This window comes from Styela clava, chromosome 1 (assembly GCF_964204865.1).
Source record: "Styela clava chromosome 1, kaStyClav1.hap1.2, whole genome shotgun sequence".
Taxonomy (NCBI): domain Eukaryota; kingdom Metazoa; phylum Chordata; class Ascidiacea; order Stolidobranchia; family Styelidae; genus Styela; species Styela clava.
Genome location: NC_135250.1, coordinates 27,557,137 through 27,571,332, shown reverse-complemented (window position 1 = coordinate 27,571,332; position 14,196 = coordinate 27,557,137). Strand labels below are relative to the sequence as shown.

At 28.5% G+C, this 14,196-nt stretch overlaps 1 protein-coding gene and 1 long non-coding RNA gene across 2 annotated transcripts; both read right to left on the bottom strand.

Moving 5' to 3' along the window:
* Window positions 1-4,087: 4,087 nt before the first annotated feature.
* Window positions 4,088-8,200, bottom strand: LOC120335185 (uncharacterized). The gene is made up of 6 exons (XR_013477603.1): window positions 8,143-8,200; window positions 5,823-5,855; window positions 5,596-5,637; window positions 5,357-5,371; window positions 4,691-4,735; window positions 4,088-4,337 (listed from the first exon to the last, which is right to left on the bottom strand). It is a non-coding gene; the product is annotated as an uncharacterized LOC120335185 (long non-coding RNA).
* Window positions 8,201-11,027: 2,827 nt separating this feature from the next.
* On the bottom strand, window positions 11,028-13,911 carry LOC120326243 (uncharacterized). The gene is made up of 9 exons (XM_039392503.2): window positions 13,841-13,911; window positions 13,641-13,670; window positions 13,169-13,180; window positions 12,749-12,793; window positions 12,230-12,262; window positions 11,988-12,029; window positions 11,761-11,775; window positions 11,511-11,552; window positions 11,028-11,155 (listed from the first exon to the last, which is right to left on the bottom strand). Exons 1-9 carry the CDS (start codon window positions 13,896-13,898, stop codon window positions 11,082-11,084), a joined length of 351 nt encoding a protein of 116 aa, XP_039248437.2. The 5' UTR covers window positions 13,899-13,911; the 3' UTR covers window positions 11,028-11,081.
* Window positions 13,912-14,196: the final 285 nt, after the last annotated feature.

The following is a 14,196-nucleotide window of genomic DNA, read 5'->3' as shown; positions in this document are numbered from 1 at the left end:
ATAGATATCAATAAAATTGCTTTGGAAGATAATATGAAACCTTGCATCAACTTTGCTATCAAGTAATTTAACTAGATCGTGGATGCCGTTAAAGGAATTAAAATAAACTAAATTGATTATTTTTCATTAATCAAATATAATTAAAATAAAAATATAAAATTTATACCATTACAATTTAACATAAATTGATATCAATCACTCTATAATTTCGACTTGTCTTTTTTAAAGCTGAACTACTCTCCATAGATTTGAATCAATATACGTCAAGAATGAACAGTGAGCTAAGAACTTATTCTGCTTAGCTATTTTATTCTATGTTCAATTAACGTCATGGTCAACTGTTTAGGAATTAATTTTTATTTGATAATTCCTGCGCTAAACCAGTGGTTTTTATACACGGTGGGGTGCGCCCACAGTGAGTAGTGGACAATTTTTGAGGGGTCGTGAAGCTAAATAAAAATGAAAATATTAGCTTGACTAGATCTTACTTGCCTTACTTTAGATATTTACATTTTTTATTGTTTAGAGCAGGGGTGTGCAATCTTTTTTATTGGCGGGCCAAATACAAGTAACTGGGTGAAGCCGCGGGCCGCACCTTTATTTAATTTAGGCTTTCTGGTAGTTGCAAGCAAAAAAATTGCCTATATTTGCTATTGATCTTACGGCATTATTAGGGGTAATTGCAGAAATAGTAGATTTAAAACGCATAAACTTCGGCAGAAACTGCTATTCAAATTTTTTGTCACACCGACTTCAAACGAATGCAGTGAGAAACACGTTTTTGTGATATAAATCGTCTATTTTGCAACAGAATTTTGCCAGCTTGTTTGGCTAATATGACTGATATGGGCTTTGCGACGAAAAAGAATAAATATCCGTTTTGCGGGTACACCATTCGAAATTGTGATTTCTACGCGGGCCGCACAACTTCTTCTTGCGGGCCGCATTTGGCCCGCGAGCCGCAGTTTGCACACCTCTGTTTTAGAGTTTGCAGAGTACTTTTTTGTTTGTATCTTTTATTATCGTTATCGTAAGGCCTTACTATATATTGTTTATAGCTAGTTCCTTTAGCGTGAGACTGCGGTAAACCATTTGACCTGAGTAAAGTAAGTAACCACGTTTGTAACAAGTAGTTTAGTGCAATCAAATTGAAATGTAAATGCGCAGTACATTGGTTTCGGGGATAATGAATGTTTAAATTTCATTTTTATAATCCGAGATTATAAATATGCATTAAAGCATTTTTTTCAAATTTAGTTTTAATGGGAATCTTTAGAACACAATGCCATTCTTCTCAAACTAAATATTACCTATCAGTGCTAACCATCAGCATTTTGCCACACATATACAAATAATAACAACTTTTGCAAAGCGGGATAGAATACATATTTTTATTTTTATTTTTAGAAAGTTTGGAATATATTGACAGTTGGTTGGACAAGAAGATGAATATCCTGAACTCAGTTGCTCTAAACTTCTGAAACGTTAAAATATCCGTCAAACTGTTGACTCAGAAAAAATTTGGGTTTAGCAATGACAGGAAATTAGCTTCAAGCAAATTTAACATATAATTGTATTTCTTCAAATCTTTCAAGTATAATTTGAATTCAACGTTATACTTCAATAAAGTTCTACAAATATAAATTAACGAGTCATTCTGTTAAATATTTGTTATGTAATGTATAGATGTATTTGGTGTGTTCAACTGATTATGTTTTTTCTCCTAATTACCAATAATAATAATTTATCAATTTATCAGAGAGCATATTCCTCGGAACAAAAATATTTTTTACACGTAGATAAGGATATAATTTACTCACTAAATCAAGAAGCAGTTTATTATACTTTGATTGATAGCTTTTCTACATTTCATTGGGAAGTGATCTAGGCTATTTTTCGTGCAGATGTAGTTTTGGACACAACGCTGTACTGTGGATAGAAATCAAGGTAGGTTCACATTGACCTAACTACAGTTGAAGGAAAATAGTTGTATATTTCCGTGTTTGGTATTTGTTTTAAACCTAGAATACATTGTGATGTGTAAGGGAGCTTTTGACTTTCACATTACACATACCAGATAAAATGCCGGTTAACATCATTGAGTGTGGGGTGTCGAAGTTGTTACGTGAAGTGTCAACATGTGTGACTTTTCTGCCATGACGGATTTATAACCTGCCCTTTCCCCAGAACTAGGTGAGCTCACTTATGGATTTTCGGGGCATAATAAATCATGTATCCTGAAAGCTCTGGTTGAGACAATGGCGCTAACTTTGCGAATAGATAAATATAGTTACTAGTTGAATTCACGGTTCGGTTGCTCAAGCCACCTTTTGCTTAATAATGTACCTCTTTCTTGTTTTGAGATTTTATGGCTCAATTTCTGGAAATTAAAAGACCGAAGTCCAGTAATTGAATATAAGTCATCGTAGTTTTTATGTTCCTTAGATTGAAACTTTCATCCTTTTATTTTTTTCTCAATACTGATATCATTATTTCAGTAATCACAAGCAGGATAGCCCTCTACAGTGCGCAAAGTTCAAAAAAAATATTCATATTATAATCGGTAGTTTCAAGGTATTTGGGAAGGGAAATATTTTTAAATTGAAATAGAAATTATATGAAAATATGACCAACTAATCGTTTTAAATGTTTCGAAAAGTTTTTCTCAAATTTGTTTGATAAGTTGGACGTAGTTTTAAGATTCTTCCAACCTATTTGCATTTCCCATGAAGGATAAAATCTTGGTAAATAATTTAATTTCATTTACACTCGAACTTTAGTTTACTATATGATTTTACCCAAGTGTTGCAGAAATTGGGGACGTTATGCAATAAAGTTAGCTTCTCTCTAGAATATGTTCCAAATCACCTCCTAAGCACAGAGACAAACATATATACACTGTGCATAATTTATCAATCATCCTTTCAGTTTTCTGCTGTCTGGGTATGTCGATGGCAAAATTATTGAGTACAACACCCGCGAGAAATATCTTACAGAGAACGACACACTGAATGTATTGTGCGGCATGAGAAGCCATTTCCTAATTTTACATAACTGGACATATATGGTTTAAAGACGAAAATCAAGCGTTGGATATGAAATATTATGTGGCGGTGCTGAGGAAGAATGGGCATCTCTTGGACGCTGTAGAGGAATTAATCGAGTCGATTAGTAGTTTCAGCAAGACACAGTGTACCCCCACATATCCAATGACAACCATGACCCATGAGCAATGTCAGAAAAGACTGATACGCAGGAAGTGTAACGAAGAGTGGGAACCTCAATCATTGCACTTGAACACCTCAGATTTTTGTCTGTGGCGGTATGCGAATGCCAATGTGTATCAGAACATTCCCCGAACGATTGGTAAACTCTAAACTGCATTCGCAACAAAAATCAAAACAATAACTAATTGAGGTTTTATGTGAGTGATTGGACGATTTTGTGCAGCCCATGCAAGTCTGTCTCCTATGCCTAGGAGCCATTATAAGAGGTTATTTAAAACATATTCTGGACAGAACATCACTTTTAAGCAAAGAATCCCCGTTCCAGAGACGTTCGGGTACAATCATGTTCAAATAGAAGTTGAGGCATAAACGAAATTTAATGATTATTTTTCCTTTTTCATAGAATAAGTGATTTAGAAGTGAAGACCAAAATAATTCATAATTACTAGGTAATGAGCACTTCAGCCAACATTATTTTTTAATACAACGTGAATGAAACGACCATAACAACAAATATTATAAGTTCGTTTTATCTGGCGAACTTCTTACAATAACAGCGCCTCTCATTAGTAATAAATTTTTAATGAATATAAATTTTTTCATATAAATATATCATTGCACATTTCTTTGCCTATTTCAATCACTAGTTTTGCGTTGTTATAGATGCTTATAACGGAATAATTTTCCTAATATTTATATACGTTGATCACAATAAACTTGTGTTAATATTAATTCAGTTTTAAGATAATTCATTTGCATAATTCGCATGTATATTCTTGGTATGATCGACATCGATAATTTTAAAAATTTGTGTACGAAACATTTGTTGAAGGATACAATAATACTATCATCGACGCTTCTTATTTCATTTGAGTGTAAATTGTTGTCATAAACATGAAATAAATAAAACAATTTCATGTGTATGATAATTCATTTATTTTGATTATAATTTCTCTAACTAAATTAAATTAACGAGGTTCATTTCCAATCATATAATGCAAATTTTGATGATAATCATTTCTCTAATAATTCATCTTCACTGTGCGTTGATAAGGGAGTCTATTTCTTGAGCCATTTTACTTGTTGCTTTTGACAATAACTCCATTTTAACTAAGAAAAAAACAGAAACAAGGTTGGTATCAACAATATTTGAGATTATACCGACTTATTGCAAGGTTAATATTACACATCTAATGCGATTTGCTATAGTTTATTTATCATTTTATTTCAGTGGCATTTTAAACCCGACACTCTTGTGTACTCTAATGTACCGATTAATATAAAAAAACTGTATGCGGATATAAATTTCAAATTGTGTGAAAAAAGTAGTTACAAAATAATAAAAATTAAACTTTTATATAAACGTATGTTGTTCCAAAAAAATTGCATGAAACTTTTCAGTTTTAGGAATAAAAAATGTTCAAACGGAGAATATTAAAAAAATTATCCAAATTTTAACTTACGATTGGATTCGTTTATTCTTATCTGCGCTTCCAATAGAACCAAGCCTACAAAACAAAGTATTTCGTTAATTTTTCATTTCAATATAAAAAATTTGTGTTGATACACTAATAATTTGCGTGTGACGTCATTAAAACTACCAACTAAAATGTCAAATTCGTAATTTTCGTAATACAAATGTGAATTTCACATTAGCGATTTAGCTGTAATAGTGGTTGTGGTGATGTTTTGTTGTAAAATAACAGAAAACAACTTTGAAATATTAATTAATATCTACAATTATTTCTTAACCCTCTACCAGGGAAAACCTACTCTAAAGTTCAGAGTTGTTTTCAAAGGTATATAGCTAAATGGACGAAGAAGAAGAACTATGTATAGAAGTTATATAGCTAGAAATAGAACTCTAGCATGCGCTAGTAAAAAGGCATAAGTATATCTTTAGGAACTAACAATTGCTAAAACAACAAATTTTGAAATAAAAAGTGCAAAATGACCTCAGGGTAAGCAGCCGTAAATTAGGTGATTGATATTCGATACTCAAAATATCATTTGGTATTAATGCAGTATGTGAGAAAGAGTTAATGTAGTAAGAAATTAAAGAAGGTCTGTCAATGCTAGCAGATGCAAGATTTCAAATAAATTAAAAATACATATATATGAATACTTACTAACTGTTACCAGGTCTGTCAAAAACAACAATATTAAATATATGTCATTAAAAATATTTTTTAAAATATTTAAACAAATAAAAAGTAAAACAAAAAACAAAATAATATCTTCAAACAATTTTCTACTAATATAACATCAATATAAATTATTAAGTAATTCTTGTGAAAAAGATCATAATAATATTTATTCACAAATAAAAACTTAATGATATTAATATAAAATTAATACACGTATTTACCAGATGCAGAAAGTGCCTCATCAATAAGTTCTTTTTCAATTTCTAAATAAACAAAAAAGTCGTTAGCATACAAGTATTTACAGTTTTTAGGAAAATTTGTTTAATCCCTGAGTGTATTTTGAGCATTCAATTACTCGATTGAGTTCTCATTAAACTTGAATAAATACGACCTAAAATCTCTTCAAAAAACAATAAACTCCAACCAGAATAAAATTAAACTAACTTACTATTTATTTCCCGCAATTTTCGAAGATCAAGTTCTAAATTGACACAAATTTTGAAATATGTAATGTTATATTTACTAATTGCAATGGTTAAATAACTGTAAAAATTTGTATGTGTGATTTAAAATTTGAAATATTGTTTTTGCAATGCCAAGTTGTTTGAAAGATATCATACTGAAACTAGAATATAATGCTTTTTTTTTATTTCATCTGTATATTATATCATTTTATAGATTTTAGATATATTGCGTACTAATATGTTGCGGGTATATACCTAAAATATTTCTCATAGATTCTGCATTTTGGATATATGAAAGTTTAGAAATTTCACATAAAAAAAAAGTAACTTATACAAAATTTAATGTGAATATTTCGTATAAGCTGAAATGTTCGGTCATGAGCAATTATAAAAATTTAAAATATTATTCAAATTTTTTCACAGAAATTTGTTGTCTAAGTGGATATATTATTTTAACATGAAATATAATAAACATACCAGTGTTTTTTAAATCTTTGGATAAACCTTCAAGCGTTTCAGAGTCTGAATGCAATGTTTACGTTTAAATGTATACATACATTTAGAAATCTGAAATTGAACTGTATTATAAAATATTTGTTCATCTAATCGCTCCCAATTTTACTTTTCCTATGTATTGAAACAGACAAATATTGTACACAAGTATTTAAAAATCTCAATAAGTATTTCAAAACCTAATTTTAAAATATAAAAATACTCGATACCCGTAAACAGATTGTCATTGAAACTTAACGTGGCATAATGCTTAATAACATATTAATTATTTTTCATCAATTCAAGTTAAAAATAATCAAGTGTTATAACAATCGAAATGTCTCTATTTTAAAATTGTTATATTTTAAAAATAGATCTAATAGTAGTTAAAATAGTTTACACTCACTTGATGCGGCAGCTAGAAAACAATATATATTTATATACAAAATTATTAACTAAATTCAATTATATTTGGCTAAATAATATTTTTAGAGTAAAATATTTGAAATCTATGATTTTTGGAACAAATATCTGACAAAGAATTTTTATACAATTGCACAGTTTATTAAAAAATTTCTCTTACAGCTAGCTTGTACAAATTACACATATCATAAGACAATAACTAAAACTTTAGTGCTTTCGAATACTATAAAGCAAATGTTTAATAAAGTTGCAGACCGCGGTTTCAGTCAGGTATTTGTATTTGGCCCTCCTGCAAAAAAGGTTGCACACCACTGGGTACATAAATAAATATATTTATTAATCATAAAAAAGAATTATTAATGGCTCACATAAAGTAAGATTTAAAACAGAATACGAGGTAATTTTATGCGAAACTAATTTGAAACCAGTTTAAAATGTGTAAAACACACGAATGTAAAGAATAATTCCTTCGAACTCTGTAAAATAACTAGCTTGATGTAAATTATAATATTCATATACATTTCTGAACAGATAATAATTATATATAAATATACTTACTCATGCCAGCAATTGTTGCAGAGGTCGATTCTATAAATAATGTGAAAACATCAAAATGTGAGAAATAAAATTAAAAATAAAATACATAAACATAATATTTATGTAATCGAAAAAATAAATTAAAAATTAAAATGATTACAAAATATGAAAACAAAATTCGAGAAATCGAATTCACTTTAAATATTTCTTTTTATATTAACCATCCTCACTGAAGACAAAACCAGCCAATATTACCACTAAAGCAAAACTTCTCAGCATGTTGTATATCCGACAAATACCAAGAATGAAATAAAGTGCATGTCACCTCTAGTACTGATTTTTTATTGACTAGAACATATTTGATTAGGTATGGTGAACTGCACTGAGCACTGAGTACATTGCGCAGCATGAAGAGTCGTTTACTTTGCAAAACTGATCCATATTTGGTCCAAGTCGAAAATCAAGCGTTGAATATAGAACAGTATGAGGCGATGCTGTGGGAGAAATGGGCATCTCTTGGACGAGGTAGAGGAATTGATTAGGTTTATTAGTAGTTTCATCAAGACAGAGAGAACCCAAACATATCAAATGACGCCCATGACTGGATTGGAGATGGATTTCAGAAAGTTTGATCAGTGGTGTAGAATGGGCACTTCATTCATTTGACTTGAACGCAGAAGATTTTTCTATGTGTGGGTATTCGAAAGGGCATGTGTATCCAAACTTTCCCTGGACAATTAGTAAATATCTACTTGAAATATTTTGAACGCAAATCACAATAAAATAATTGCGGATGGCTAAAATTACGAAAAATGAAATATCCTGTCTACGTTAATATCCATTCACACTTACCATCTTCACAAGTAACGATACCAACTAGTATTAACACTAAGGCAAAACTCTTCATCATGTTGTCGATGCACCCGATGTACAAGAAACTTCAAAATAAATGCATTGTGCATTCTCGTAGTTGTTATATTTTGGCAAATAAATATTTGGTAGCATATAGAAAACAGGTGTGAAAAAGACAATTGTATTGTTCACAATATGGCCGTGTAATTGTTTTGGGAATCTGTTAATTGTGAATAAAATGAAATAATGACGCAGGTAAACAATGTATTGTTCACAATATGGCCGTGTAATTGTTCTGGACATCTGATAATTGTGAATAAAATGAATTAATGACGCAGGAAAATATTTCAACTATATTCTGTTCAGATTGAAAACATTGAGAACGAGTGATTTAAAAAAGACGTCTTTTATTTGGACTAAAATATTTTTTTACAGACAGCGTGGACAAGTTAATAATCCATTTGCCCAAAATTATTTTGTAAAACATCGTGTATGAAACAAATGTTACAACAAATATTATGAGTTAATTTTACGTTGTTCTTATAATAACAGGTCCTCTAGTAAGTAACACATTTTTATTAAATTTAATTTTATTTATATTTATATATCTATCATAGCACATATCTTTTCATAGTTCAGTCAATAATCTTACATTGTTACAGACAAAGTACAGTGTTCCCAATATTAATATACGTTGATCCCACTAAATTTGTGTTAATATGCATTTATGTCTGTGCGTTATATGAATTTTAGGACTAAACTTTTGGTCTTGCAAAAGTAAGTTATTCACAAATTTTAATTTTATCATAAAATAGGTTAAATTGCAAAATCGGTTTTAAACCTTACCAATTACAATTACATTACCGCGAGCACGGAATGAGACATTTTCACTTGATTTTATTTTTAAAGCTCATGAAATATAAATAAGAAACAAAATGGTAAATACCAATATGACAACAAAAATGGATTCATAAGCAAGCAATGTTTCCCCGCATGGTAAATCTGTTTTTCAAAAATCCTTTTTTTCACTTACGTATAGATTTTCATTTCGAGTGTTTAATTTCTGAATACTTAAGCTGTTAGTAGCAATTACCTCCATAAAATTCCTAATTATTAGGCATGCAATACACGGTACATACCTTTGTCTCCTTCAGTGATATATATGATCAGATAAGGTTCTTTTACAATTTATATCTATAATATAAATCACTGCTATCGAAGTTTTCTGTTTTGAAATACTGTAAAATATTGACATAAATCTAATATAAATTAGTAAAAACTAATATTAGGTTGTATGTACCTCAATTGTAGTTTAGTAATTCCGACAACAATTCTGCTTAGTGATATCAAATTAAAAATAGCCTTTGCCAAAAAAATTGACTCATTTGAGAAAAATGTAATTGTACCATAAACCTTGCAATTTTTTTTTTTATATCAAATAACATTGGGAAAATATAATTATGTTTTTTATTTAATCATTGTATTATATTATTAATCAACACAAGCTTTTATTTATTTAAATTTATTTACTGAACAAAAAGTTGTTCTCTCTAATTAGAAGATAAATTTTAATTTCTGTATCAAACGGAAAACATATTTTCTGTATTTCAAATTGATGATATATTTTTGATGATTTAACATCAATTAGTAAAAAATTGAAACTTTATTCTAAATTTTTGGTAATAATTCAATTGTTAAAAATGAGTTTTAAAAAATAGCCGTTTCTAAATCACAGAGCATATGAAATATTTATGCTTTTACTATTTGCGAGGCAGTTAAATTCCTAAAATTATTGTTAGAGAATATTATTTTTGACAAATATAAGAGTCACTCACTAACTCAACAGTACAAGCTTTTTTGATACATTGATCGATAACTTAAAAGCAATAAAGTATTCCTTTAACATCTTCTATTATTAGGTAACATATTGATCATATTACATTAGAGTTAAAACAAAGTTTGAAATGAAAGTTTTACACTATAGTCCATTTTTCAATAAAAGTGGTCTTAAATTTTTTCCAATGCTTTATTTTAATATATTATCATTAATTGTATAAAGTTTCCAATGTTCCATTTTGATTCAATGTTTTAAAAGGAGTTGCTTTTAGAATACATTCCTCACAGATTTTTAGATATTAGGGCAAACATTCCTTATTATGTAGCTCATAGCATGCAGCTATTTGTCAGATTTTATCGTATTTTATATTTATATTATTGAATTTTAAAAATATAACAAATTACTCAATTTTGCAAAATAGTTTATACTCTCACATCCTAGAACCAAATTGTAATAATTGGCTTAAACAGTGAAATGTAATTTCTGAGACTAACAATTGACGTCCGCTATTGGACACGGCGTCGACCAATAAATTTCTAAAATTCTTGTGTACTTCGTGGTTTTTCTTATATTCCAAACTTCTAGTCTTAAAGATAATTCAAGTCGATGGAAACCTATTAAATAAATAAATATTTTACTAGTAATATGGGGGCGAATATTTCACAATATCTCACGCGCTCGGCTATACAACTGAAATCTTGTCACAAAGGCACCAAATAGATGAGCATTGCCCTTGTATTTTGTCAAACGTTGGATTTGCAGTTATCATGATTAGTTAAAATACGTTCTGGGAATGATCGGACCCCGGCAATTTTTAAATGTTGTGTACGTAACTTTGGTAAAAATAGCTATGTAACAATAATTACTAGACGTAACTAGAGTATGTAGTAAGATCTTTATATGTATACTCAGCAAAGCTTTCGCTTTCAAATGACTGTAAGTTGTTGACATAAATATGAGATAAACAAATTCAATTTCCATATGAATGATATTTTATTTATTTTAACCACACATTTTTTCAAATTAAACTAAATCAACGAGGTTCTTTGCCAATCATATGATGCAATTCTGATGCTATTTTCTGATAATTCAGAAGTTATCTTCACTGCGATTTGAGAAGTGATTCTATATTTTTATCCATTGCACTGACTGTTTTTGACATTAACTCCATTCGAACTAAAACAAAAACAGAAATAAGACTGTTATCAACAATAGAGATTAGATTAGCTTATTGCATGGATCATTTTACACATCTAATGCAATGTGATATAGTTTGTTTATAATTATATCTCAGCGACATTTCAAACTAATCAGTGTTCATGCACACTTAAAAATGGAAAATTTGGATTTGATATAAGTTTTGAATCGAATTAAAAATTTACTATAATAAAAAAAAAAATTATTAAAAGATAAAAATGAAAAATTTTCGAACACGTATTATTGATAAGAGCATTACAGAAATATTGAATGAAACTTGGCATACAATATATTTAAAATGAGAATATAAAGTTTTATTAAATTTTTAGCTCACTTGTGAACTCGGTCATTCTCATCTGCGCTTCCAATAGTTCACCTACAAATCAATGCAACAAAGTAATTATTTTATTTTATTTTCCAGTATAGAAAAGTAAGTTGGTATATATTATTTGTCAAGTGATCTTCGATACTGAAAAAAAAACATATTTTAAGAACGTGAAGAGAAAATTAAATAAGTGAAGTCTGTCAACACAATTAGATGCGAGATTTTAAATAAAGCAATTGCAACATATATAAATACTTACTAGCTGATATCCGACCTGTCAAATACAACAATATTAATTAACAGTTAAGAATGATAAATGTAGGTATTTGAATACTGGTTAAATAAAGAGTGAAACATTTAAAAAAAATAATTCCAACTTTTTCGGTATCATATTAAATCAATATAAATTATTTTCCAGAATAAAATCATGTTTTTTTCACAAATATAACCTTTATGATGTTACTAAAACTTAAAATACGTATTTACCAGATGCAGAAAGTGCCTCATCAATAAGTTCTTTTTCCATTTCTAAATAAATGAAAAATTTATTTGAACTGAAAATTATAACTTTCCAGTTTTAAACAAAAATTTGTTCCATCTCGAAGTGTATTTTATATTTTCACAATGAATTTAATTCGATTGGCGTCTGATTCAACTAGATGAAATATGACTTAATATACACCTGGAAGACAATGAAATCTCACTAAAATAAAAATAAACATACTTACTATTTATTCCTTGCAATATTTGTAGATCAAGTTCTAAAGTAACCCATATTTAAATAAGTATGTTATTTACTAAATATGTATGTCATTTACTAAATATAAAACCGTAAAATATGTGTGTGTGAGCATTAGTTATTTGTAATATTTAAAATATTGTTTTCGAAATTGCCAATTTGTTTGAAAAATTCATAGTCTAAAACTAGACTAAAATGCTATTTATATTTCTTGTGTATATAATGCATTAATTTCTAGATTTTGGACATATTGCATATAAATGTATAGTGAATATATACCAAAAATGGATTTTCTATATTGAATTTTATTTATTTAGAAATTCTACATAAAAAAAATATTTTTCAAAAATTTATTGTCAATATTTCGTATAAGCTGCAATGTTCAATCGCAAATCTCGTCCATGAGAGATCATGGAGTAAAACATCGTTTATATACTTTATATACTACTACAAAATTTATTATCCAATTGTTTAATAAATTATTCTTTACTAACAGTAATAAACATACCAGTGTTTTTCAAATCTCTAGATATACTTTCGGTTGTTGCAGAGTCTGAATGATTTTGTTTAATGCAATTATACTTTTAGAAATCTATAATTAAGTCTATTTTAATAATTAATTATTCACCTAAGCGTTGTCAATTAAACTTTTTCTATGTATTAAAGCAGACAACTTATGTTGCACACAAATATTTACAAATGCCAACGTATTTTAATTTGGGAATTTCGATATATTAAAATACATGCAAACAGATATTTATTGAAACCTAACATGACATGTTATTTTATAAGATAATTTTTTTTCAATACATTTAATGTTTAAAAGAATAAGATTATATTTTATGGTAATCAAATGAAAATTTCTCCATTTTTAATTTGCTCTTATTTGAAATATGCCATAAAAGTATTAAAAAAAGTTTACACTCACTTGATACGGACTCTGTAGAAAAAAGTTATATTTTAATAAAAGTTGTTAATTTGTTGCATATGAAACTTAAAAAGTGAATATATCAAATTCCATACATGAAAGATTTATAATCAGTTATCAAGCCATCTGCATAGTTTAAAAAGTTTTAATATTTTTAGCAATGGTCAAAAAACGAACAGATCGTTAATTTCTGAATTACTATGCCAGATGCAACAGCATTGTTTCACGATACAAAGTATCAGTAAAGGTAATTAAATGTAGCAAGCATAGTAAAATATTATGACGTAAATAAAATAAGATTCAAAACAGGATACGTAGGACTGTATGTAAAACTAATTTGAAGCCAGTTTAAATTTGAAAAGTGAAAGCAAACGAATATGAAGATGAATTCCATCGAACTCTGTAAAATAGCTAGATTGATGCAAATCATAATATTTATTTAAATTTCTGAAGAGACAATAAATATACCAACCTACACTATCAATTGCTGTAGGGGTCGATCCTAAAAATAAAATGCAAAACGTTAGGAGTTAAGAAAAAATTAAATAAAAATAAATTTACACCCACAATTTTGGTAATCGAGAAATCAGATTAAACAGAAAAAATAATTACAAAACCTATAAACAACAACCGAGAAGCAGTATTTAATTCAAATTCGTTTTCTGTATTTACCATCTTCACTGAAGACAAAACCAGCCAATATTACCACTATTACAAGACTCTTCAGCATGTTGTTGATCCTAACAAATAAAAAGAATGTTTGAAATAAAGTACACGGCACCTCCAGTAGTGATTATTTATTAACTCGAACATATTTGATAATGTATGGTGAACAGCAGGTTGGAAACACATGGATTGGTTACTATATGGACGTCATAGAATTATCGGAATTCTGCATAAAAGAACAATACACGATACCGGCAAATATTTTAATCATATGCTGTTTAAAACCTGGAAGACTAATGATTTGGAGATAAATTCTTTAAATTAATCCAAATATATAAAAATTGTGGTATAGATTATGCAAT

Excerpts from the sequence above, each read along its gene's own strand:
- LOC120326243 (XM_039392503.2), bottom strand. The coding sequence starts at position 13,898 with ATGCTGAAGAGTCTTGTAATAGTGGTAATATTGGCTGGTTTTGTCTTC. Across the intron at positions 13,671-13,840 it reads TTTTGTCTTCAGTGAAGATG|GATCGACCCCTACAGCAATT; the intron begins GTAAATACAGAA and ends TTTTATTTTTAG. Across the intron at positions 11,156-11,510 it reads GAGAATGACCGAGTTCACAA|TTCGAATGGAGTTAATGTCA; the intron begins GTGAGCTAAAAA and ends TTTTTGTTTTAG.